Source organism: Carettochelys insculpta, chromosome 6 (assembly GCF_033958435.1).
Source record: "Carettochelys insculpta isolate YL-2023 chromosome 6, ASM3395843v1, whole genome shotgun sequence".
Lineage (NCBI taxonomy): Eukaryota > Metazoa > Chordata > Testudines > Carettochelyidae > Carettochelys > Carettochelys insculpta.
In genome coordinates, this window is record NC_134142.1 from 125110215 (window position 1) to 125134477 (window position 24263).

Sequence of the window (24263 nt, forward strand, 5' to 3'; positions counted from 1 at the left end):
TTTTCATTAGTTTGGGGGTCTGGATGGCAAAACCCATGTTTACGGGCCTTAGCAGATACAAATCAAAGTCTAACTAGGGTCATGTTGAGAATTAGGACAAACATAAAATTAAAAAAATTCATAATGAAACAAGCAAGCAAAAAAAAAATCGAAATGCCCTGACCTGATTTTCGCTGCCTGTATCCCTCTCCCTGAAATGTCATCGCTCTTCCACGGCATTTTTCTTCCGCTACACAAACCTGTTCCATTTTTGGAAAAGTTCTCACGAGGTCTAGCTGGAACCCAGGTGTCCTGGCTCCCACATGGGTACCTTAAACACAAGGGTGCCTCTACCGGTTAATACCTGCCCACCAGTTCCCTGTATCCTGAGGGGACCAAGCATGTGTCTGTTGCATTGTGCTTTCACATGGGACAGGTCTGGCACCCAGGACAGCAGAATTTGTGTAGTTTTGGCCTTCAGGCCTTGGGCCCTGTTAGAGCTTTGTTGGCCAACTGCTGGGCCGGGGGATCACTGTTCTTTTCACAGGGTGGTTCTTTTGGAAGGATCCTAAAAGACATCCTGTACGGCGAGCTAGCCTCTGGCAAAAGACCTCCTGGACGCCCCCAGTTGCGCTACGAAGATGTCTGTAAGAGGGACCTCAAGGAGGTAGACATCGACCCAGATAGTTGGGAAGAGCTAGCAGACTGGAAGCAGCTGGAAGCAGGAACTACCCAAGGGCCTTCAGAAGGGCGAGATGAAGATCAGACAGCTGGCAGAGGAGAAGCGAGCCCGTAGAAAGGACAGCAAGGAGCTGCCAGACACCCACTACATATGCAGCAGATGTAGCAAGGACTGTCACTCTCGTGTGGGCCTCCACAGTCACAGTCAAGGCTGCAAATGATGATCTTAAACGGAGTTACGAAGGGCACGATCCATAGTCTACGTAGACTGAAGGATGCCTACTTACAGACCACGCTCAAGTCACCCTAGAACCGTCCATGTTCCTCTTGCTGGCGTGAGCTCCCCTCTCTCTCAGGCCGGCCGGCCAATCCATTCATCGTTCTCCCGGCTCGGCTCTGCCCCTCGCCGACTGAGTCACGTCCCTGAGTGGGGGCCACTGGACGGGACACAGGACCCCAGCAACGAACGCAGCAGGGCCAACAATGGGGGAGGAATTACTTCTGTGCTACCACTCGCCATTGCCTGGTTTATGCCCCCCAGCATCACACGAGCTTTCCGGCCCCGGTGGCATGCTGGAAACCGGGCTGGGTTGCTTGTGCACCAGGGTCTGAAGAGCCTTTTCCGAGGCCCTGCCTGGCAGGTGGAGTCGGTCCTGGTACCTGGTTCTGTCCTGCTTTGGGGAACCAAATGGCTGGCAGCCTCCTTTGTCACCGAGGGTGGGTCCATCAATCAATGATCTACTGGCTGGCTCGGGGTGGGAATGGGGCAGGGGCCTGTCCCCATTAGGGGGCACAAGCTCCCATCATGCCCTGGGGCAGGGCCTGGCTGGCTTAGGGGGTGGAGAATGGGGCCTCTCTCCTCTTGGGTGTGCCAGCTCCCCTCCAGCCCCAGGAGAGGGCCTGGCTGGCTCAGGGCAGGGGGCAGATTTTCAGGGGGGTAGCATTCCCCCCTGAATCGTACAACCCAGGGCAGAAATAGGGATACACTCTCTCTGCAAACCGGGCAGTGAAGCTGTAGAGATGGGCCATGCCCCGAGCGTTGTAGAAGGAAACCTGGCCCCCTTCATAGTCCAGGTACACCCCTATCCTGTGGGGCAGGGTCTGGGGGTGGAGCACCACTGGGGGCGTGTCCTTGGCCATGAGCTCCGCCCCGCCGCGGAGCCGAATGACCCAGAAGCCCTTGCTGGGGGAGGCATGGATCTTCCCTTTGCGGCTGATGGAGGCATGGACCACGCCCAGCGTCCACGCCGGCTTCTCCCCCACCTCCACCTCCCAGTAGTGCTGCCCGGAGGCGAAGGCCCTCGCCCCCAGCACAGCCACGCAGAAGTCGAAGCGGGCGGGGGTGTCGGGGAGGGGCCGGCGCAGGTGGCTGTCCCGCACCCGGGTGCCATCCTCAGAGAGCACCAGGCAGGGGTGGGCCGTGGCGGCGTCCAGCGTCACCCGGGGCAGATCTGGAGAGGGACATAAAGAGGGTCCGGGTGGGGGGTTTATTGAGCCTCCCCATGGCACAGAGCTTCCAAGGGCCAGCCCTGATTGCCAGGGAAGAGCGCCCCCTGCTGGGCCCCTGCCCCCGCCCCCCACAGCACAGTGCCCCCTGCTGGGTCATAGAATCATAGAATCATAGAACACTAGGACCGGAAAGGGCCTCGAGAGCCCATCGAGTCCAGTCCCCTGCCCCGACGGCAGCACCGACCACTATCTACACCATCCCTGATAGACATCTATCTAATCTGTTCTTAAATATCTCCAGCGAGGGAGATTCCACAACCTCCCTTGGCAACTTATTCCAGTACTTGACCACCCTGACAGTTAGCAACTTCTTCCTAATGTCCAACCTAAACTTCCCTTGCTGCAGCTTAAGCCCATTGCCTCTTGTTCTCTCCTCAGAGGCCAAGAAGAACAAGTTTTCTCCCTCCTCCTTATGACACCCTTTAAGATATCTGAAAACCGCTATCATGTCCCCCTTCAATCTTCTTTTTTCCAAGCTAAACAAGCCCGATTCTTTCAGCCTTTCTTCATAAGTCATGTTCTCCAGACCGTTTATCATTCTAGTTGCTCTTCTCTGGACCTTCTCTAATTTCTCTACATCCTTCTTGAATTGGGGTGCCCAGAACTGGACACAATATTCCAGCTGAGGCCTAACCAGTGCAGAGTAGAGCAGTAGAATGATTTCTCGTGTCTTGTTCACAACACACTTGCTAATGCATCCCAGAATCATGTTTGCTTTTTTTGCAACAGCATCACACTGTTGACTCATATTTAACTTGTGATCTACTAGAACCCCTAGATCCCTTTCTGCTGTACTCCTTCCTAGACAGTCTTTTCCCATTTTGTATGTGTGAAACAGATTATTCCTTCCTAAGTGCAGCACCTTACATTTATCTTTATTAAACTTCATCCTGTTTACTTCAGACCATTTCTCCAATTTATCTAGATCATTCTGAATTATGACCCTCTCCTCCAAAGTAGTTGCAACCCCTCCCAGCTTGGTATCATCTGGGAACTTAGTAAGCGTACTTTCTATGCCAATATCCAAATCATTAATGAAGATATTGAACAGAACTGGTCCCAAAAACAGACCCCTGTGGAACCCCACTTGTTATGCTTTTCCAGCAGGATTGAGCACCATTAACAACTACTCTCTGGGTGCGATTAGCCAGCCAGTTATGCACCCACCTTATTGCAGCCCCATTTAAGTTGGACTTGCCTAGTTTGTCGATAAGAATATTATGCGAGACCGTATCAAATGCTTTGCTAAAGTCTAGGTATACCACATCCACTGCTTCTCCCTTATCTACGAGTCTCGTTATCGTGTCAATAAAAGCTATCAGGTTGGTTTGACATGATTTGTTTTTTACAAAACCATGCTGGCTGTTCCCTATCACTTTACTACCTTCCAAGTGCTTGCAGATGACTTCCTTAACTACCTGCTCCATTACCTTTCCTGGCACAGAAGTTAAGCTGACTGGCCTGTAATTTCCTGGGTTGTTCTTTTTCCCCTTTTTGTAGATGGGCACTATATTTGCCTTCTTCCAGTCTTCTGGAATCTCTCCTGTCTCCCATGACTTTCCAAAAATGAGAGCTAACGGCTCAGCTACCTCTTCTATCAGCTCCTTGAGGATTCTAGGATGCATTTCATCAGGCCCTGGTGACTTGCAGACATCTAATTTTTCCAAATGGTTTTTAACTTGTTCTTTTTTTATTTCAAAAACTAACTCTACCCCTTTTCCACCAGCATTCACTATGTCAGGCATTCCCTCAGACTTCTCTGTGAAGACCAAAACAAAGAAGTCATTAAGCATCTCTGCCATTTCCAAGTTCCCCATTACTGTTTCTCCCTCCTCACTGAGCAATGGCCCTACCCTGTCCCTGGTCTTCCTCTTGTTTCTAATATATTTGTAAAAGGCCTTCTTGTTACCCTCTATGCCTGTAGCTAGTTGGAGCTCATTTTGTGCGTTAGCCTTTCTAATTTTACTCCTGCATTCTTGTGTTATTTGCCTATATTCATCCTTTGTAATTTGTCCTAGTTTCCATTTTTTATAGGATTCCTTTTTTAGTTTGTGATCATGCAGGATCTCCTTGTTAAGCCAAGGCGGTCTTTGCCCATATTTACTCTCTTTCCTACATAGGGGAATAGCTTGTTTTTGGGCCCTTAATAATGTCTCTTTGAAAAACTGCCAACTCTCCTCAGTTGTTTTTCCCCTCAGTCTTTCCTCCCATGGGATCTTACCTACCAGCTCTCTGAGTTTCCCAAAATCTGCCTTCCTGAAATCCATCATCTCTATTTTGCTGTTTTCCCTCCTACCAGTCCTTAGGATTGTGAACTCTATGATTTCATGATCACTTTCACCCAAGCAGCCTCCCACTTTCAAATTCTCGACCAAGTCCTCCTTATTTGTTAAAATCAAATCCAGACCAGTTTCTCCCCTGGTGGCTTTTTCAACCTTTTGGAATAAAAAATTGTCTCCAATGCAGGCTAAGAACTTATTGGATAGCCTGTGCCCCGCTGTATTAGTGTCCCGGCATATATCTGGATAGTTAAAGTCCCCCATCCCCCTGCCCCCTGCAGCACAGTGCCCCCTGCTGGCCCCCCACCCCCTGCAGCACAGCACCCTCTGCTGGTCTCCCGCTCTCCCCTCCCCGCAGCACAGCGCCCCCTGCTGGCCCCCGCCCCCTTCAGCACAGCGCCCCCTGCTGGCCCATTCTCTTACCCACGCTGAGGATGGATTTCATGTCCTTCCAGGCAGTATACTGCACCAGCCCTTTAAATTGGCCCAGGGTCTGTGCCATGGACCCTGTATTCGGCCTACGAGAGGTAGCCAGGTGCTTCTTTGCCCTGCATCAGAGGGGAGAACCGCCCTGAGCCCGGCTGTGGTGTTAGTGCAGAGCAGAGAGGGACGTGTGGGGTGCAGTGGTGGGAAGGCAGACTTACCAGGCCAGGAAGGAGTTTATGTCCTGTGAGGAGACAGACAGAGAGATGATTATACCTCATGTGGGGCATGGGGTGCGGGTGGGGAAGAGACACGGGCAGGGCCTTTCCCCACTGGCGGCGCTGGCTGCACTCCAGCCCCATGGTGGGGGTCCGGCTCTGGGGGGTGAGGAATGGGACACGGGGCCTTTCCCCACTAGGGTTGCACTGGACTCACCGTCAGGAACTCTGCAGGCTCCCTCTGGGGCAGGTGGGCCTGGCTCTCGGCCAGCATCCCCTGGGCAGCCTGGCACTTCCCCTCCAACTCCTGCAGGTTCCTCTCCAGCGCCTGCAGCTGGCCAGTGCCCACCTGCCGCAGCCTCGCCTGCCACTCCTCCTCCCGAGCCGCCAGCCAGTCCTGCAGCTTCCTGAACTCTGTGGCAATGTGCTCCCCCAGGCTGAGCACCATGGCCTGGAAAACAGGGACCTCCCAGTGCAGAGCGGCTGTTACCCCCGGGTACCCACCTGTATTCCCTGGGCTGTACTGCAGGGACCTCCCAGTGCCCAGTGGGTGTAACCCCCAGTACCCACCTGTATTCCAGGGGCTGCACTGCAGGGACCTCCCAGTGCCCAGTGGGTGTAACCCCCAGTACCCACCTGTATTCCAGGGGCTGCACTGCAGGGACTTCCCAGTGCCCAGCGGGTGTTACCCCCAGTACCCACCTATATTCCAGGGGCTGCACTGCAGGGACCTCCCAGTGCCCAGGGACTCAGGCACTAGCATCTCCTTACAGCAATCCTTCTAGGCAATCCGGGAATAGCTGCTCTGTGCATCTGGTTCCCCCCAGAGAGCCCAGCTCCAGTCAGACTGAAGGTCCCTCGCATCCTCCCTGGGCCCAGCCCCCCTGCACAGCTGACTCAGCCTTGCTGGCCCCAACACGGCCTGTGCCCCACAGCCCCTCCGCCGCCCCAGCTACCTGGTGGTTCCAGACCCTCTCCTCGTCCTCTCTCTTCAGCTGCAGGAGCTGGGCTAGGCTGGTCTCCAGCTGGGCTACAGCCCCTGAGGTCAGGTCTTCCTACGGGGCAGCAAACAGGCTGGAGGTGCGGGCAGGGCTTCACAGGCCAGCCACTCCCACTACCCCCCTTCTCCCAGAGCCAGGCAGAGAACCCAGGAGTCTGGGCTCCCAGCCCCCTCCTGCTAACCCCCCTCTTCTCCCAGAGCCAGAGAGAGAACCCAGGAGTCCAGGCTCCCAGCCTCACCTGCTGTTGTGTGGTGGTCTGGTGGGTGGGGAGGAACTGGGGGCTTTCGTGCGTGGCTGGTCCCCTGCAGTGCGCACTGGTGGATTTGCTACCTTCCACCCTCCAAGGGTCGCGGTGTGCCTGGCCCCTGCCCCCTGGGCACATCCCCCCAGCCCCACTGGGGCTCAGCCCCCTGGCCTGGTCGATCAGCTTGCCCAGCAGCCTGCAGGGTGCGTATCTCCTCTCGGGGCAGGGCTCCCGGCATTCGGGGCAGGCAGGGGGGACATCCATGGAGCCCCATGCGGTCTCGATGCAGCCCTGGCAGTAGACATGACCGCAGGGGAGGGTGACAGGAGCCCGCAGCCAGTCCAGGCACACGGGGCAGGAGAGTTCCTCTGAGAGAGACCCCAGCTGGGGGGCACAAGAGGCCATGACAGACTGATCCTGGCTCCCAGGCCCCTGCTCTAACCACCAGACCCCACTGCCCTCCCTGAGCCCAGGAGCTGCTGTGTGTTGCACCCAGCAGGGCGGCCCTGGAACAGGTGGGGCCGCTGGGTTACAGGTTAGGTTTGCTCTGCCCATGTTGAGTTTGTCACTCCCAGGGCGTGTGCTGGGATCAGCCGCGAACACACCCAGCTGGAGCGAGTGCTCAGAGACAGGGTCCTAGCTAAGAGTGCGCGCGTGCACACACACACACACACACAGAGATCCCCCCAACAGCCAGAATTGCACACACGTGTGCACACACACCTCTTAACAGCCAGAATTACACACACACCTCACACAAACTGCCAGAATTACACACACAGAGGCACACACACATGCAAACAGCCAGAATTACACACACATGTGTTTGCACACACACGAACAGCCAGAATTACGCACCCACCCACCTACCCACCCACAAAAACAGCCAGAATCACACATACACACACACACACACACAGCCAGAATTACAGCCCCCCCCAGACATACGTGGACAGCTAGAATAGTAACAGAGAGGGAGCCCTGCTAGTCTCTAGACAATCAAACAAAAAAGCAGTCAAGTAGCACTTTAAAGACTAACAAAATAATTTATTAGGTGATGAGCGTTTGTGGGACAGACCCACTTCTTCAGCCCAGAGCCAGACCAGAACAGACTCAGTATTTAAGGCACAGAGAACCATAAATAGTAATCAAGGTTGACAAATCAGAACAATATTATCAGAAAAGAAATGACTTGGTTTTATCTAATTCTTGACTCCCTCCTCCTTCTGCCCCTCTGGTCTCTGATTTGTTCACCTTGGTAATATTTTTCTGATTTGTCAACCTTGATTACTATGTTTGGTTCTCTGTGCCTTAAATACTGAGGCTGTTCTCGTCTGGCTCTGGGCTGGAGAAGTGGGTCTGTCCCACGAAAGCTCATCACCGAATAAATTATTTTGTTAGTCCCTAAAGTGCTACTGCACGGCTGTTTTGATGGACAGCTAGAGTCTGTCTTCTCTCACACTCGCGCTCACACTCCAACATGTGCACACATGCTCAGAGTCAGGCAGCGCGCTGGAGCCAGACACACCCCGCAGCCCAGACCTCACCCCCGCTCTAACTACTAGGTTCCACTCCCCTGCCAGGGTCATGGATAGAACTCAGGAGTCCGGGATCCCAACCCCCCTCCCCTCTCTAACCACTAGGTCCTACTCCCCGCCAGAGTCCTGGATAGAACCCAGGAGTCCAGGCTCCCAATCTCCCGCCCCCCCAGCTCTAAACACTAGGTCCCACTCCCCTGCCAGGGTCATGGATAGAACCCAGGAGTCCGGGATCTCAACCCCCCCCCCCCACCGCTCTACCCACTAGGTCCCACTCCCCTGCCATATCTGTTCTAATGGTCTCTGTCTCTTTAAATTTTTCCTCTACAAAAGGTTTCATGTCCCTTTAAATCCCCCCACCCGCCTTGGCCATTGCTGCTCTTCTATTGGACAGCTTTAATAAGGAAGTAATCGCTGATTGGTTAGAGTAAGGTAACAGATGGGCTGGACAAAGGCTCGATTTTCTCTTTATGACTGGCTGATCTGTCCGTCTGTCCGTCCTTTGTCGGCCAATCACTGTGAGAGCTGGAGTAATTTAGGGAATGAAACAGACTCAGACTTCCCTTTTCTGATTGGCTGCATGCCACGGGCAGCCTCTCTAGGATTGGTCAATCTATGAATGAAGACGGGATTTAGGAAATAACTCCGTTGCCATGCGCAAGGAGTGGGCCGCGTGGGTGTCACACCCTCTTTCTCTGATTGGCTAATTTATCTCTCAGCTAACCTGTGATTGGCGAAACATTTGTAGGGGTGGGAATTGCGTGCAGAAAAATCCACCATCGCGGAAGGCCCCGCCCCCAATCTGATTGGCTGACAGCTCGGCCAACATACCTCCGAGTGGCTCGTACGCCAGAGAGGGGCGGGATTTGATCCCGCCACTTTCCTGCGCGCTTTTGCGAACCCCGCCCCTTCCTCCACTCTGATTGGCTGGGACGGGACAACGACGTCCGGGCATTCGGGGAAGGCGCTGGGAGTTGCGGACCCGGGAGGGAACCAGCCCAGGGCTGGGGCGGCCCGGGCGCGAGCTGGTGAGGGGCACCGCGACGCCCGGCCCCGCCCCACCCCTCGGGCACCGGCCCTTCCTCAGAGCGGCCACGCCCCATGGCCCCCTTTCGAGCCCCGCCCCCGTATTGGCCCCGCCCCCAGAGACGCCCCGCCCCACCCTGCCAGCCCCCGCCCCTGGGGCTGGTTGAGGCCCCTCCCACAATTCCAGCCCCTGCTGCCCCCCCCGCCCCCGGACTCCTGGGTTCTCCCCCAGGACACAGGAGGTGACTTGCCCCTCTGCCCCCGGACTCCTGGGTTCTCCCCCAGGACACAGGAGGTGATTCTCCTTCCCCCATCCCTGGACTTCTGGGTTCCCCCCTCTCTCCCGGGGGGCCCAGGAGCCTCTCCCTGATCTCCCCTCTCCTGACCTTCCTCCGCAGGGCACGGGCACCATGGCAGAGCTGCGGAAGGAGGAGGAGGAAGAGGCCGAGGCCGAAGGGGGTGGCAAGCGGGAGCCGGCCCACCAGGCCACCGTAGCGGCCAAGAACCTGGCCATCCTGAAGGCCCGCTCCCTTGACGTCACCTTCGAGGTGGGGGACGAGTACGAGGTCATTGAGACCATCGGCACCGGGGCCTATGGCGTGGTCAGCTCTGCCCGCCGCAGATCCACAGGTCAGCTCAGACGCCTGGGTCCCATCCCCACCCCGGGGAGGGGCATGGGGTCAAGTGGGTTAGAGTTGGGGGGAGGGCTGGGACCAGGACTCCTGGGTTCTAGCTGCAGTTCTGGGAGGGAGTTAGGTCTGGGGCAGTGTTCTCTCTATTTTTCCACATATGTGTGGAGTAAATTTTTTGCACACTGAGGTGTGCGTGGATGTGCACCACCAGTAGAACACCACGCTGATGGCTGGGGGCGCTCTGCTATCAGCCGGATGGCCCCTGACTCTCTCCTGGACGTCCGCCCCAGCGCTCAGCTTTCAGGGAGCCTGGTCTGGGAGGGCTCAGAGCCAGGGGCTGGGTGCCAGGACTCCTGGGTTCCACAGGGCAGGACTGTGCAGTGGCTGACGTCTCTGCTCTGACCTGCCCTGTGCTGCTTCCCTCCAGGTCAGCAGGTGGCCATCAAGAAGATCCCCAATGCTTTTGACGTGGTGATGAATGCCAAGCGCACCCTCCGCGAGCTCAAGATCCTCAAACACTTCAAGCACGACAACATCATCGCCATCAAGGACATCCTCAAACCCACAGTGCCCTACGACGAGTTCAAATCCGTGTGAGTGCCCGCGTGGACGCCTGGGTCCTAGTCCAGCTCTGGGCGGGGAGTGGCAGGTGGGGGGCTGGGAGCCAGGACTCCTGGGTTCTGTCTCTGACTGGGGGAGGGGAGTGGGATCTGGTGCTTAGAGCTAGATGGGGTTGGTAGCCTGGACTCTTGGGTTGTCCTCTTGCTGCTGGGAGGAGAGTGGAGTTGACTGAGTTAGAGCAGGGAAGCTTGGGTGGGAGCCTAGACCCCTGGGCCCTCTAGGGAGCAGGGTCCCATGACTTAGCATGGGGGGGTGGGGGCGGCAGTCAGGACTCCTCGGTCCTCTTTCCACTGACCTCCCCACCCTCTGACAGGTACGTGGTGCTAGACCTGATGGAAAGCGACCTTCATCAGATCATCCACTCCTCCCAGCCCCTCACGCTGGAGCACGTCCGCTACTTCCTCTACCAGCTGCTCCGGGGCCTCAAGTACATCCACTCGGCCAATGTCATCCACCGGGATCTCAAGCCCAGCAACCTGCTCGTCAACGAGAACTGTGAGCTGAAGATCGGGGACTTCGGCATGGCCCGGGGGCTGTGCACCAAGCCGGACGAGTACAAGTACTTCATGACCGAGTACGTGGCCACGCGGTGGTACCGGGCCCCGGAGCTCATGCTCTCCCTGCACGAGTACACGCAGGCCATCGACATGTGGTCCGTCGGCTGCATCTTTGCCGAGATGCTGGGCCGCAAGCAGCTCTTCCCTGGGAAGAATTACATCCACCAGCTGCAGCTGATCATGACGGTGCTGGGCACACCCTCGGCCAAGGTGATCCACGCCATCGGGGCCGACCGGGTGCGGGCCTATATCCAGAGCCTGCCCTCGCGCCAGCCGGTGCCCTGGGAGACGCTCTACCAGCAGGCCGACCGCTCGGCCTTGGCGCTGCTGGCCAAGATGTTGCGCTTCGACCCCCGCGAGCGGCTCTCCGTGGCCGAGGCCCTGAAGCACCCCTTCCTGGCCAAGTACCACGACCCGGACGACGAGCCTGACTGCGTGCCCGCCTTCGATTTCGACTTCGACAAGCAGGTGCTCACCAAGGAGCGCATCAAGGAGGCCATCGTGGCTGAGATCCGGGACTTCCACGAGCGCCGTGAGGGGATCCGCCGGCAGATCAGCTTCAAGCCTGCGCTCCGGCCGGCCCACACGGGCCCGCCTGCCGCTGCCCCCTTGCTCTGCCAAGATGTGGACATGCCCAGTGCCGGATCAACTGGGGGCGACTACACCATGGAGTCACCAGCCCCTGTGGAAGTCCCTTACCCTCCGGAGACCATTGACCTGACCTCGCCTGGGGCTCCACCCCCGGCAGAGGTGCCAGCCGAGGTGAAGGCTGAGCCAGAGGCCGTGCCGCCAAAGAGGGAGGGGGCCATCTCGGACGACACCAAAGCGGCGCTCAAGGCCGCCCTGCTGAAGGCAGCTCTGCGCAATAAGAACAAAGGTGAAGGGCTGGGGTGTTGGGGTTCTCTCCTCCTCGGTGTGGGGGGAGTGCTGGCAAGTGGTTAGAGTGATGGGGCTGGAAGCCAGGACTCCTGGGTTCTCTTCATCTCTCTGGGAAAGGAGTGAAATCTAGTAGTTAGAGTGTGTGTAGGGGAGTTGGTTGGGAGCCAGGAGTCTGGGATCCTGTTAGAATCACAGAACCCCAGGGCTGGCAGGGACCTCAGGAGGTCATCGAGTCCAGCCCCCTGCCTAAAGCAGGATCAACCCCAACTAAATCATCCCAGGCAGGACTGTGTCAAGCCAGGACTTAAAAACCTCTAGGGTTGGAGAATCCACCACCTCTCTAGGCAACGCATTCCAGTGCTTCACCACCGCCTGGGGAAGGAGTTTTTCCTCATATCCAACCTACACCTCCCCCTCTTCAGCTTCAGCCCATTGCTCCTTGTTCTGCCATCTGACACCAGTGAGAACAGTTTCTCACCCTCCTCATTAGAGCTCCCCTTCGGGAAGTTGAAGGCTGCTATTAAATCACCCCTCAGTCTTCTCTTCTGTAAACTAAACAAGCCCAAATCCCTCAGCCTCTCCTCATGGGTCTTGTGCCCCAGACCCTTAATCATTTTTGTTGCCCTCTGCTGAACCTGCTCCAGCAAATCCACATCCTTTTTATATTGGGGGGCCAAAACTGGACACAATATTCCAGCTGTGGCCTCACCAGTGCTGAATAGAGGGGAATAATAACTTCTCTAGATCTGCTCGAAATGCTCCTCCTAATGCACCCTCGTATGCCGTTAGCCTTCTTGGCTACAAGGGCACACTGTTTACTCACATCCAGCCTTTCATCCACCATAACCCCCAGGTCCCTTTCCATCGTACTGCTGCTGAGCCAGTTGGTCCCCAGCCTGTAACAAATCCTGGGATTCTTCTGCCCCAGGTGCAGGACTCTACACTTCTCCTTGTTAAACCGCATCAGATTTCTTTTGGCCCAGTCCTCCAATTTATCCAGGTCACTCTGGATTCTCTCTCTACCCTCCAACATATCTTCCTCTCCCCCCTAGTTTTGTGTCATCTGCAAACTTGCTCAGGGTGCAATCCAGTCCCTCATCCAGGTCATTAATAAAGATGTTGAACAACACCGGCCCCAGAACCGGGCCTTGGGGCGCTCTGCTTGAAACCGACCACCATCCGGATGTTGCTGACTTCCATAGAACAGAGGCAGGTAGTGCTGGAAGGGACTTCGGTAAATCCTCTAGTCCAGTGCTCAGCAACTGTTGGCACCGCAGGGCACGTTTCAGCGCTCGGTAGAATTTCACAACACATCCAATATGTATAATCCAATCCTGTCCCCGAGAGCCAGGCACCCCTGACCCTGCTTTAACTGCTGTCCTACCCCACCCCTCCCGCCTCCTGCTCTAACCCTGCCCCCCTTCCCTCTACTCCCCTTCCCCCCCAAGAGCCAGGTACCCCCCCACCTCCTGCTCTAACACTGCCCCCTCCCCTCCCCGCCCCCAGAGCCAGGTAGCCCCCTGCCTCCTGCTCTAACCCTGCCCTCCTCCCCTCCCCCAGAGCCAGGCACCCTGCTGCCTCCTGCTCTAACACTGCCCCCTCCCCTCCCCTCCACTCCCCAGAGCCAGGCACCCCCTCCCCTGCCTCCTGCTCTAACCCTGCCCTCCTCCCCTCCCCCAGAGCCAGGTACCCCGCCGCCTCCTGCTCTAACACTGCCCCCTCCCCTCCCCTCCACTCCCCAGAGCCAGGCACCCCCTCCCCTGCCTCCTGCTCTAACCCTGCCCTCCTCCCCTCCCCCAGAGCCAGGCACCCCGCTGCCTCCTGCTCTAACACTGCCCCCTCCCGTCCCCTCCACTCCCCAGAGCCAGGCACCCCCTCCCCTGCCTCCTGCTCTAACCCTGCCCCCCTCCCCTCCCCAGAGCCAGGTACCCCCCGCCTCCTGCTTTGACCCTGCCCCCCTCCCCTCCCCTCCCCAGACCAGGCACCCCCCCACCTCCTGCTCTAACTCGAGGCTGACTCGCCAGCGCTGCCACCACCATCACTGTCCCCACACACTTCTCGCGCTGAGCAGCGGGGCGTGTGTGCAGAGCGCCGGACCGGCATGCGGGCTGCAGCACGGCGCACCAGTGTGCCACGGCACAGCGGTTGCAAAGCACTGCTCTGGCCCAATCCCTGGCCCTCGTGGCAGGAGTGAGTCTTCCCCGGACCCTCCCTGCCCAGTAGCTCTCAGCCCTGTTCTTACAAACCTGCAGTGAGGGAAATTCCAGAACCTCCTCGGCACAGTGGCCCAGAACCTGGCAGGGAGTTAGCCCTGCCGTCCCCTCGAAACTGCCCTTGCTGTAGGCATAGCCCCTCGCTGCAGAGGTGAACGAGAGCGGCTCCTCCTCTTCCTCGTGACAGCCGCGCCTCCCGGCTCCCGAGAGCCAGCTTTGTCGCTCCGCCCTCCTCGGCCGTGCGTCCTTCCCACTTCCTCCAGTTTGTCTGACCTGCGTCCCCAGTACCGACGCCGTACGGCCTGGCGCGGCGCTGCCCGCGTTGTGCTCCCCGCGCTGCTGCGGGTGCAGCCCAGAACGGAGGGCGCTTGTAGTGTTGCACCGTTCGTGCGTCTTGAGCTTGTGCTCCATTATGGCCTCCAGCTTCCTTTCTGGAGCTCTCCTGCTTCCTCTCCCCCACGGGGTGTGTGCAGTGGACCATCCTAAAGGGAGCGCTTTGCACTTGGCCTTGTTGAATTTCATCCTCTTTACATTAGACTGGGGTGTCCAACAGGCGGCCTGCGGGCCAGAATCTGGCCCATGGAGCCCTTGTATCTGGCCCTCCAGCTGGGCATCATCTGCAACCTCTCTAACTGTGCTCTCCATGCTGGGTTGGACAAAGATACACATCTTGGAGAGCTGGCAGGGACCTCAGGAGGTCATCAAGTCCAGTCTGCTGCCCTCTTGGGAAGACCAAGAACCATCAGTTTTTGTCCCAGATCCCTAAATGGCCCCCCCAGGGACTGAACTCACAACCCGTGGGTTTAGCAGGCCAGTGCTCAAATCACGATACTGAACAGTACTGGATTCAGGATTGCCTCACCGAAGAGGAAGCCTGCGGACAGTTACACGCTCCCCCGCTTGTCGACACTCTGGAGGTTGCTCTTCCGGGGTTCGATTTAGCACATCCACTAGGGAGACTGTAATCGAACGCTGAGGGTGCCCCCTTCAACATGGGGACTCCTCGCGTTTACGAGGCGGCAGAAAGGAAGTCGATGCACCCCAGTTTCGTTGATTGCAGCTGCACAGTAAACATAGCTGGAGTTTTTTTTTCCCACCCGTGTGTGGAATACATTTTGTTGTGCGCATGGAGGCCTGCGCAGATGTGCACCGCCAGGCTGCTGGTGCTCTGCTGATCAGCTGGGAGGCACCTGATTCTCTCCTGGGTGGGCGCCCAAGTGCTCAGCGGAGAGGAACTGCTGCTGGAGTTGTGTATCTCAATGGAATTTACACCCTAGGGTAGACCTGGCCTGCGAGTACTTTGCCCGGGCCTCTCAAGAACAAACAGCAGCAACAGCCAGCTCCCCAGGCATGCCCTTCTTCCCCCCGGGCACACGCCCAAAATGATGTCCTCTTGCGCTGCCCAGGGAGCTGTACGGCGTAAGCTCGTTAGTAGGTCCTCCCCTCCCTCAATGTGGAGAGGGATGTGGGCACGGTGCCTTTTCACAGGTAAACGTGTGCTGGTTCAGGCTCAAAGAGAGGTGCATTAGCTTGGAAAAGCTAGCTGTGAAGTGATGGCAACCAGTCAAAGCAGAGGTTTGTTAAACAGAAATTAAAAGGTACAGTGACTGAAGTAAAATCCCTGCAAGCTGCATGGAAATTTTCAAATACACTATAATAGAGGCCCAACTGAAATGTATATCCCAAATTAAAAAACACAGCGAGAGACCCAAAAAAGAGCCACTGGGGCTTAACAACCATGTAAAAGAAGCAGTGGGAGATAAAAAGGCATGTCTTAAAAAGTGGAAGTCAGATCCTAGTGAGGAGAATAGAAGGGAGCACAAACATTGCCAAATTAAGTGTAAAACTGTGATAGGACAAGCCAAAAAGGAGTTTGAAGAACATCTAGCCAAAAACTCAAAAAGCAATAACATAAAGTTTGTGAGTACATCAGAGGTAGGAAGCCTGCTAAAGGACCAGTGATCGAGATACAAAGGGGGCACTCACAGACGATCAAGTCAGTGTGGAGAAGTCACTGGGACCAGATGGCATTTACCCAAGAGTTTTGAAAGCACTCAGATGTGAAATTGTGGAACTGTTAAGTGTGGTTTGTAACCTATTCTTTCAATCAGCTTCTGTACCCAATGACTGGAAGATAGTTAATATAATGGTCGTGTTTAAAAACAGCTGTGGAGGTGACCCTGGCAATTATAGACCAGAAAATCCAATGTCAGCACTGGACAAACTAGTTGAAACCACAGTCAAGAATAAAATTGTCAGACACATAGAAGAACATAATATGCTGGACAAAGTCAGCGTGGTTTCTGTAAAGAGAAATCATGTCTTACTGATCTGTTAGAGTTCTCTGAAGGAGTCAACAAACATGTTGACAAGGGGGATCCAGTAGACATAGTACACTTAGATTTCCAGAAAGTCTTTGACAATGTCCTTCCCCAAAGGCTGTTGTTTAAATTAAGTTGTTGTGGGATAAGAGGAAAGATCCTTTCCTGGATTGAGAACTGATTAAAAGGCAAGAAACAGGGTAGGAATAAATGGTAAATGTTCAGGCTGGAGATGGATCACTAGTGGCATTCTCCAGGGGTCTGTCCTAGGACCAATCCTATTCAACTTGTTCATAAATGACCAGGAGAAAAGGGTAAACTGTGAGGTGGCAAAGTTTGCAGATGACACTAAACTGCTCAAGATAGTTCAGAGCAAAGCAGAGTGTGAAGAACCTCAAAAAGATCTCATCAAACTGAGAGATTGGGCAGCTGAAATTTAATCTGGATAAATGTAAAGTAATGCACGTTGGAAAAAATAACCCCAACTCTACATTCCACATGACAGGGGCTAATTTAGCTACAGCTTATCGAGAATGAGATTTTGGAGTCATTGTGGACGGTTCTCTGAAGACATCCCTGCAGTGGGCAGCGTCAGTCCAAAAAGCAAACGGGATGTTAGGAATCATTAAAAATAAAAAGGGATAGATAATAAGATGGAGAATGTCTTAGTGCCCTTGTATAAAACCACGATACGCCCACGTCTTGAATACTGTGTACGGATGTCGTCTCCTCAGCTCAAAAAATATATTTTGGCATTCGAAAAGGTTCAGAAAAGGGCAACTCAAACGATGAGGGTTTGGAACGAGTCCCCTCCGAAGAGAAGTTAAAGAGACTAGGACTTTTCAGCTTGGAAAAGAGGAGACACGGGGGGGGTATGTTAGAGTTCTGTAAAATGATGAGGGTCATGGGGCAAGTGAACAAGGCAAAATTATTTACTTATTCCCATAAGATCAGAACTAGGGGACAGCAAATGACATTAACAGGCAGCAGGTTAAAACAAATAAAAGGAAGTTCTTCTTCACACAGCGCACAGCTGAGCTGTGAAACTCCTGGCCAGGGGAGGCTGTGAAGGCTCGGACTGTAAGAGGGCTTAAAAAAGAGCTGGATACATGCATGGAGGTTAGGGCCATTAATGGCTGTTAGCTGGCTGGGTAGGAATGGTGGCCCTGGCCTCTGTTTGTCAGAGGCTGGAGATGGATGGCAGGAGAGAGATCATTACCTGTTCAGTTCACTCCCTGAGGGGCGCTGGGCATTGGCCACTGTTGGGAGACAGGACACTGGGCTGGATGGACCTTTGTGCTGACCCAGTCTGGCCGTCCTTATGTTCGGGTGACCACAGGGGTTGCTGCTTCCTGTCTTGTCCGTGGCAGGAGCCTTGGCTCCGAAAGCAGGTCCCAGCCCGGTTTGGGGGAAAACACAGGCCCCAAAATGAGCCCCGAGTGGTACCCAGTACCCTGGATGGGCTTTTCGCAGCCACGTGTGGATGGGAAGCAGCTTGTCTGCTGGGTGTCGCCCAGGTGTGCCCCCCTGTGAGCTAGAGACCCACTGTCAATATTCCTGACTTCAGCTACAAACGATACATGCGTAGAACTCGGCCACCCACTTCCTGCAAGTCACGATGGTTCTGGCCACGTCTCCCATGCTCCGCCTGCTACAGGTGCCTCGTGGTGATGCCATTAGCCAGTTGCAGTCGTCTCCTGGTGAGGAACGTGGGGTGTAGCACAAACCCTTGTCAGTCTCTCTGGGAGCGCTGTACACCCACCTTACCGGAGACAGAGGTTGGCTGAGGCAGTGTTGAGTGTGGTCTTGCTTGTTTCTTCCTGTCTCTGCCTTGTCTAGGGTAGCAGGGGGCTGCGGGTCGGCAGTGAGGGGAGCCCGGGGTGACTGACGCCCCTGTGCTTTGCTCTCAGATGCCCAGTGCTCCATCCCTGAGCCCCCAGACGTGCGGAAGCCAGTGACGGCTCAGGAGCGGCAGCGGGAACGGGAGGAGAAGCGGAAGCGGCGCCAGGAGCGGGCCAAGGAGCGGGAGAAGAAGCAGAAGGAGAAGGAGCGGAAGGAGCTGCGGCGAGGGGACATGCTGGGCGGCCTGGTCCTGAGTGAGAATGACCGCAGCCTGCTGGAGAGGTGGACCAAGATGATTGACCGGAATCACCAGAGACTGGCTTTCAATGGACCCACAGACCACATCCCAGCCACGCCTGGCAGCCACGTCCCAGCCACGCCCGGCGCTCCTGTTCCAGCCACACCTGCTGGCCCCATTCCAGCCACACCTTTTGGCCATGTTCCTGCCACGACTGCCGGCCACGTTCCACCAGGGGCCTCCAGTCACCTCCCAGCCACGCCTGCTGGCCACGTTCCACCCACACCTGCCGGTCACCATCCAGCCACACCTGCCGGCCCCATTCCACCCACCGCTGCCAGTCACCATCCAGCCACGCCTATCGGCCACGTTCCACCAGGAGCTGCCGGCCACCTCCCAGCCACGCCTGCCGGCCATGTTCCACCAGGAGCTGCCGGCCACCTCCCAGCCACGCCTGCCGGCCATGTTCCACCAGGTGCTGCCGGCCACCTCCCAGCCACGCCTGCCGGCCACGTTCCACCAGGAGCTGCCGGCCACCTCCCAGCCACGCCTGCCGGCCACGTTCCACCGGGAATTGCTGGCCATGTTCCAGCCACGCCTGCCGGCCACGTTCAGCCAGGAGCCGCTGGCCAATTCACAGCCACGCCTGCCGGCCACGTTCCACTGGGAACTGCCGGCCACCTCCCAGCCATCAGTACTGGCCACCTCCCAGCCACGCCGGCCAGCCGTGTCACCACTGCATCAGATTTCTCAGCCTTCCCTGAGAAGGCCGCAGCTGGCCGTGGGCCGACACTCACTGTGCTGCCAGTGGCTGTGGACGCGGTCCACGGCTCGGCGCCCAGCGTGGTGCAGTACTTCCCGGCCCAGCCTGGCCCCTTCCCTCCGGTTCTGGTGGCCCCCACAACTTGCCACAAAGCTCTGCCTAGAGCCGAGTGCCTCCTGAGCGTCAAATACGCCCCTGGTCAGATCTTCCAGGCCCCCTTTGGCTTGGGGGGGGCCAGCGCGTGGCCCGGTGTCCAGGGCCCGGAGAACTGGGCCGTGGCTGGGAGGCTGGCCCCTGGGGAAGCCCCAACAACGCCGAGCGGGGCTCAGCCGCAAGAGGGGCCGTCAGCCCGCTCTGTGGGCAGCTTCGGGCCACCAGGCAGGGAGGGCGTGGGGCTGGAGCCGGCTGTCTACCTGCAGGAGGTGGGGAAGAGGGCACCGGAGCCGGCCGCAGGAGGCAGCCAGGGGCCCAGCCAGCAGCAGCCGCCGATCGCCCCCACCACGTTGCTGGATGCCGTCCCCACGGAGTCGCCTGACATCACCATGGTTACGCAGCAGCTGTCCAAGTCCCAGGTAAGGGGGCCTGGGCCTTCCTGGGGCCATCGGCTCCGCTCCGCTGAGGCGGGCCTGGGCGGGGCATGTTGGGGAGTGGGGCTGGACGGCCCTGGGTGCCAGGCTCACCGCGTCTCACTGCTGCCGCAGGTGGAGGATCTCCTGCCACCCGTCTTCTCGGTGACCCCCAAGGGCAGTGGGGCCGGCTACGGCGTGGGCTTCGACCTGGAGGAGTTCCTCAACCAGTCCTTTGACATGGCGGGGGAGAACAGAGACAGGTGAGGGCTGCTTCTCGATCCCACCCAATGAAGCCCACTGCCCCCCCCACCGGAGCCGGCCCTGGGGTCCTGCCCCCCAGCCCTCCACTGCCCCCCCCCCGCTGGAGCTGGCCCTGGGGTCCTGCCCCCCAGCCCTACACTGCACCCCCCTGCCAGAGCCGGCCCTGGGGTCCTGCCCCCCTGAGCTGGCCCTGGGGTCCTGCCCCCCAGCCCTCCACTGCACCCCCCTGCCGGAGCCGGCCCTGGGGTCCTGCCCCCCAGCCCTACACTGCCCCCCCACCGGAGCCGGCCCTGGGGTCCTGCCCCCCAGCCCTCCACTGCCCCCTCCCCGAAGCCGGCCCTGGGGTCCTGCCCCCCAGCCCTACACTGCACCCCCCACCAGAGCCGGCCCTGGGGTCCTGCCCCCCAGCCCTACACTGCCCCCCCCCGCCAGAGCCGGCCCTGGGGTCCTGCCCCCCAGCCCTCCATTGCCCCCCCTCCCGCCAGAGCCGGCCCTGGGGTCCTGCCCCCCAGCCCTCCACTGCCCCCCTCCGCTGGAGCTGGCCCTGGGGTCCTGCCCCCCAGCCCTACACTGCACCCCCCTGCCAGAGCCGGCCCTGGGGTCCTGCCCCCCAGCCCTCCATTGCCCCCCCTCCCGCCAGAGCTGGCCCTGGGGTCCTGCCTCCCAGCCCTCCACTGCCCCCCCCCGCTGGAGCTGGCCCTGGGGTCCTGCCCCCCAACCCTCCACTGCCCCCCCCGCCAGAGCTGGCCCTGGGGTCCTGCCCCCCAGCCCTCCACTGCCCCCCCCGCTGGAGCTGGCTCTGGGGTCCTGCCCTCCACTGCCCCGCCCCGCTGGAGCTGGCCCTGGGGTCCTGCCCCCCAGCCCTCCACTGCCCCCCCCAGGCTGGAGTCGGCCTTGGGGTCCTGCCCCCCAGCCCTCCACTGCCGCCCCCCTGAGCTGGCCCTGGGGTCCTGCCCCCCAGCCCTCCACTGCTGCCCCCCGGAGCTGGCCCTGGGGTCCTGTCCACCCCTCCCCACTGCCCTCCTGGAGCTGGCCCTGGAGTCCTGCTCTCCAGCCCTCCACTGCTCCCCGGAGCTGGCCCTGGGGTCCTGCCCCCCAGCCCTCCATTGCCCCCTGGAGCCAGCCCTGGAGTCCTGCCCCGCAGCCCTGGGGTCCTGCCCCCCAGCTCTCCATTGCATTAATCCTTTACATCCAGTCGTGGGAGGTCTTCGGGTGCCTCATGTTTCCTATAGTCGGGCTCCCTGCACAAACTACATCTCCCATGGTGCACCCAGCCATCTCCTCTGGCCGATCTGCTCCAGTGCATCATGGGAGTACCAGCTGGGTTATCTGTTCTGTTGCTGGAGTTGGGTCTTCCCCTTGTAGTGGCTGGGAATCTCTCCTCTGCCGCTTTCAGGTGCCCGGGCTGCTCCACCAGTGGGGAGGGCCTGGGGCATCGTGGGTGTTGTAGTCAGCCTGAGGTTCTGGAACTACCACTCCCAGGTAGCTCTGCAGCAGCTCCGCGTCCCTGGGTTCTAGGGTCCGGTCCTTCCCGAGGCCCACTGGGGCAGGGTGCAAGGGGACTAGCTGGCGCTGTCTGATCTCTTCTTCCTCCCTCAGCCAGGGCGATTCGGCCCCTCTCTCCGCCTCCCTGCTGGCTGACTGGCTGGAGGTCCACCGGATGAACCCCGCAGATATGGAATCCCTCCAGCAGGAGCTGCAGCTGGGCTCTCCCATGATCCTCTCTGACATTCCCGACCTCCAGGATGCCTGAGGCTGAGACCGCGGCCCCCTGTGCCTCCCTTCCTCGGGGGACTGAGGGTGGGGTCAGGCCCTGTCCCCCCTTCTCCTCCCTCTGTGGTCAGGCCAGCTGCGTACCAGGGTCTGGATGGTCCAGTGACAAGCAGACACGTCTGTCTCCCGGTCGCCTGGGCCCTGTCAGCCTCACATTGGCTGGGGGCTGGGTGGCAGAGCTGACTGCCCTCTGGGGGCACGGTGCCACGGGGCAGGGGCCTCAGGGGAAGGCGCTGTACCCTGGTAGTCAGTGCTGGGGGACAGAGAACTGCTAGCACCGCCTTGGAGCGTGTCGACTTCCTTCCTGAGCCCCACGAGTTGCCCTGGAGTGTGCCTGTGGTTACCTGCCTTTGGCCCTAGCTAAGCCAAGCTGCCTAGGGTGTCCCTGCCCACGGAGGAGTGAGCCAGTCCTGCTGTCTCCTCTCCTGCCTCTTTGTCCCCCCTTTAACACTGCTGTCTCGTCCCCCCCATACCCTGCCGGTGCCCCATCGCTGGAGGCTTCCAGGGACAGGAAGGACATCCCCGGTCAGGGGTTTGATCCTGCCTCAAATCAGGGGGCTAGGCTTGGTGCCTTCTGGCTCCACATTGCTGGGTTAGTGGATCAATCCACGGATCAGGCCTCAGCTGGAGTACGGGGTCCAGTTCTGGGCCTCACATTTCAGGAAAGGTGGAGAAATTGGAGAGGGTCTGGAGAAGAGCCACGAGAATGAGGAAGGGTCCAGAGAACGTGAGTGGTGAGGGACAATTGGAAGAACTGCGCTGGGTTAGTGCAGAAAAGAGACAGCTGAGAAGGGACATGATGGCAGTTGTCAGGTACCTTAAACAGAGTTACAAGGAGGACGGAGAAAAATTGTTCCCCTTGGCCTCTGAGGACAGGACAAGGAGCAATGGGCTTAAACTGCAGCAAGGGAGGTTTGGGTTGGACATTAGGAAAAGCTTCCCAGCCATCGCGGCTGTTAGCACTGGGATAAATTACCTGCGGAGGTTGTGGGACCTCCATCGCTGGAGACAGGTCAGAGCAGGTTGGTCCCCCAGGGCCGGGCGAGACGGTGCTTGGTCCTGCAGTGAGGGCAGGGAGCTGGACTCGATGACCCTTCGAGGTCCCTGCCAGTCCTAGTGTTGCGAGTCTGAGTGAGAGGCACGTTCCAGGGAGGGTTTCATCCCGTCCCACCACTCCCTGTAATCTGAGCCCCGGTCTGCGCAGATTCAGCCTGGGGAGCAGCGACGGAGCAGAGCAGCTTGTTCGGGCAGCCGGAGGTGTGGCAGGTGCCTTGCCTGATTGCCCCTCTGCTGTCCTGGTGCCACACCCCAAGAGCCCAGGGTCTAGGGAGAGTTTTCCTCTAGGCCCGGTCTGCTGTCCCCCCTTTGTTTCACGGGGGCAGAGGCTGTAGGAGGACGTGGACGTGTTGGGGAGAGGGCTGAGGGACAGGGAAATCCGGTTGACTTGCCCCATAGGTTTCCCCAGCTGTCTGTTGGGAGATCTGGGAGCCTGCCTTGGGGACGAGCCTAGCACGAAACCAGCAGTGAGCTCCTCACACGCTGGCCGAGGAGCCGCAGGGCACAGGCGGCTCTGGCACTGAAAGGCTGTCATGAGCAGCGTTCCCTCCCTGTGAGCTGAGCCGTGGGGCGGCCGCCAGGAGAGTCAGGTGCTGCCCACCTGACAGCAGCGTGCCCCCAGCCGACAGCCTGTGTTCTTGGGTGGTGCACACAGCACACACCTTGGCGCACACCACAAAATTTATTCCACCCATGGGTGGAGAAGAGGGACCATGGGAGAATTGTCTCCTGAGGGCAATGCAGAGCTGAAGGCTGTTTGAGGAGGGTGGGGAGCTGAAACGGGTTGTGGCAGGGGGATACAGGCTTCTAGGAGGCTTTTGACAGCTGAAGTGCTCAGTGCTGGAATGGGAATTGTTTACAGCCAAAACGCTGCATTTACCAGGGTGGGAGGTGAGGCCTGGCAAAGGCTTCTGGCAGCTCAGCTCCCGACCAGCTGCCCTGTGAAGAGACGAGTGCAGAAGGCCGTTTCTGCGGAGGTGGAATAGGCCGGGAATCGGTCCCCGTTCGCTGGAGCAGGTGGGGTGGTGTGTGAGTGGGTGCGGGTGTTTTTCCTCCCAGCATCTGCGGCTTCGATTGTAACACGTCTGGCGTTTTGGCTTCGATAAAGGGTTTAAAGCAATCAGAAAGCGTGAGGCGTGCTTTGGTAGTAGATGGCTGAAGTCTCCCACTGAGCTAGGAGCCCCTCAGCTGAGCAGCAGACCCTGCCCTTGGGAGGTCAGAGTCTATAGATAAAAGGGAACACGAGTTCAGGGATGGGAAGTGACCTTGTAAGGTCACAGCATGTCTGGTAGAACTGGGAATGGAACCCAGGAGTCCTAGCTCCCAGCCCCCTGCTGCACTAACTGCGAGACACCCCCCCCCCCATCCCAGGAGTCCTGGGAGCTAACGCTGACTGATGCAGGCTCCTTTAAGGGTGTGGGCAACGAACTGAGGCAGGAGAACCCCAGTGCTCTGTAGTTGCGGCAGGGTGACCCCTAGCCTGAGGGCATGGAAGTTGGCTGAGGGGCAGGGGAACCAACTGAAGATGGCTTGTAAGTCTCTAGGTTCAGCCCTGCTTCTGACACAGCTGCCTTCTGTTAGCTGCAGCTTGCTCCACCCCAGAGGTGGCTGCATCTCAGGGCCCGGTGAGCCTGCTCATG

At 58.3% G+C, this 24263-nt stretch overlaps 2 protein-coding genes across 4 annotated transcripts; one reads left to right on the forward strand and one right to left on the reverse strand.

Moving 5' to 3' along the window:
• Positions 1–1569: 1569 nt before the first annotated feature.
• On the reverse strand, positions 1570–8701 carry LOC142015207 (E3 ubiquitin-protein ligase TRIM69-like). Its single transcript, XM_074998624.1, has 7 exons — positions 8597–8701; positions 6506–6718; positions 6046–6144; positions 5307–5540; positions 5093–5115; positions 4872–4996; positions 1570–2111 (listed from the first exon to the last, which is right to left on the reverse strand). The coding sequence occupies exons 1-7, from the start codon at positions 8699–8701 to the stop codon at positions 1570–1572; spliced, it is 1341 nt and encodes a 446-aa protein (XP_074854725.1).
• A 136-nt stretch (positions 8702–8837) lies between these two features.
• Positions 8838–23737, forward strand: MAPK7 (mitogen-activated protein kinase 7). Of its 3 annotated transcripts, none has more exons than XM_074998314.1 (7): positions 8838–8900; positions 9297–9528; positions 9958–10123; positions 10465–11585; positions 18032–19536; positions 19666–19793; positions 21394–23737. In XM_074998314.1, the coding sequence occupies exons 2-7, from the start codon at positions 9309–9311 to the stop codon at positions 21545–21547; spliced, it is 3294 nt and encodes a 1097-aa protein (XP_074854415.1). In that variant the 5' UTR covers positions 8838–8900; positions 9297–9308; the 3' UTR covers positions 21548–23737. The 3 variants fall into 3 exon arrangements, with proteins under 3 accessions (XP_074854415.1, XP_074854413.1, XP_074854414.1); XM_074998312.1 differs by lacking the exon at positions 8838–8900 and adding an exon at positions 8982–9193; XM_074998313.1 differs by lacking the exon at positions 8838–8900 and adding an exon at positions 8999–9140.
• Positions 23738–24263: the final 526 nt, after the last annotated feature.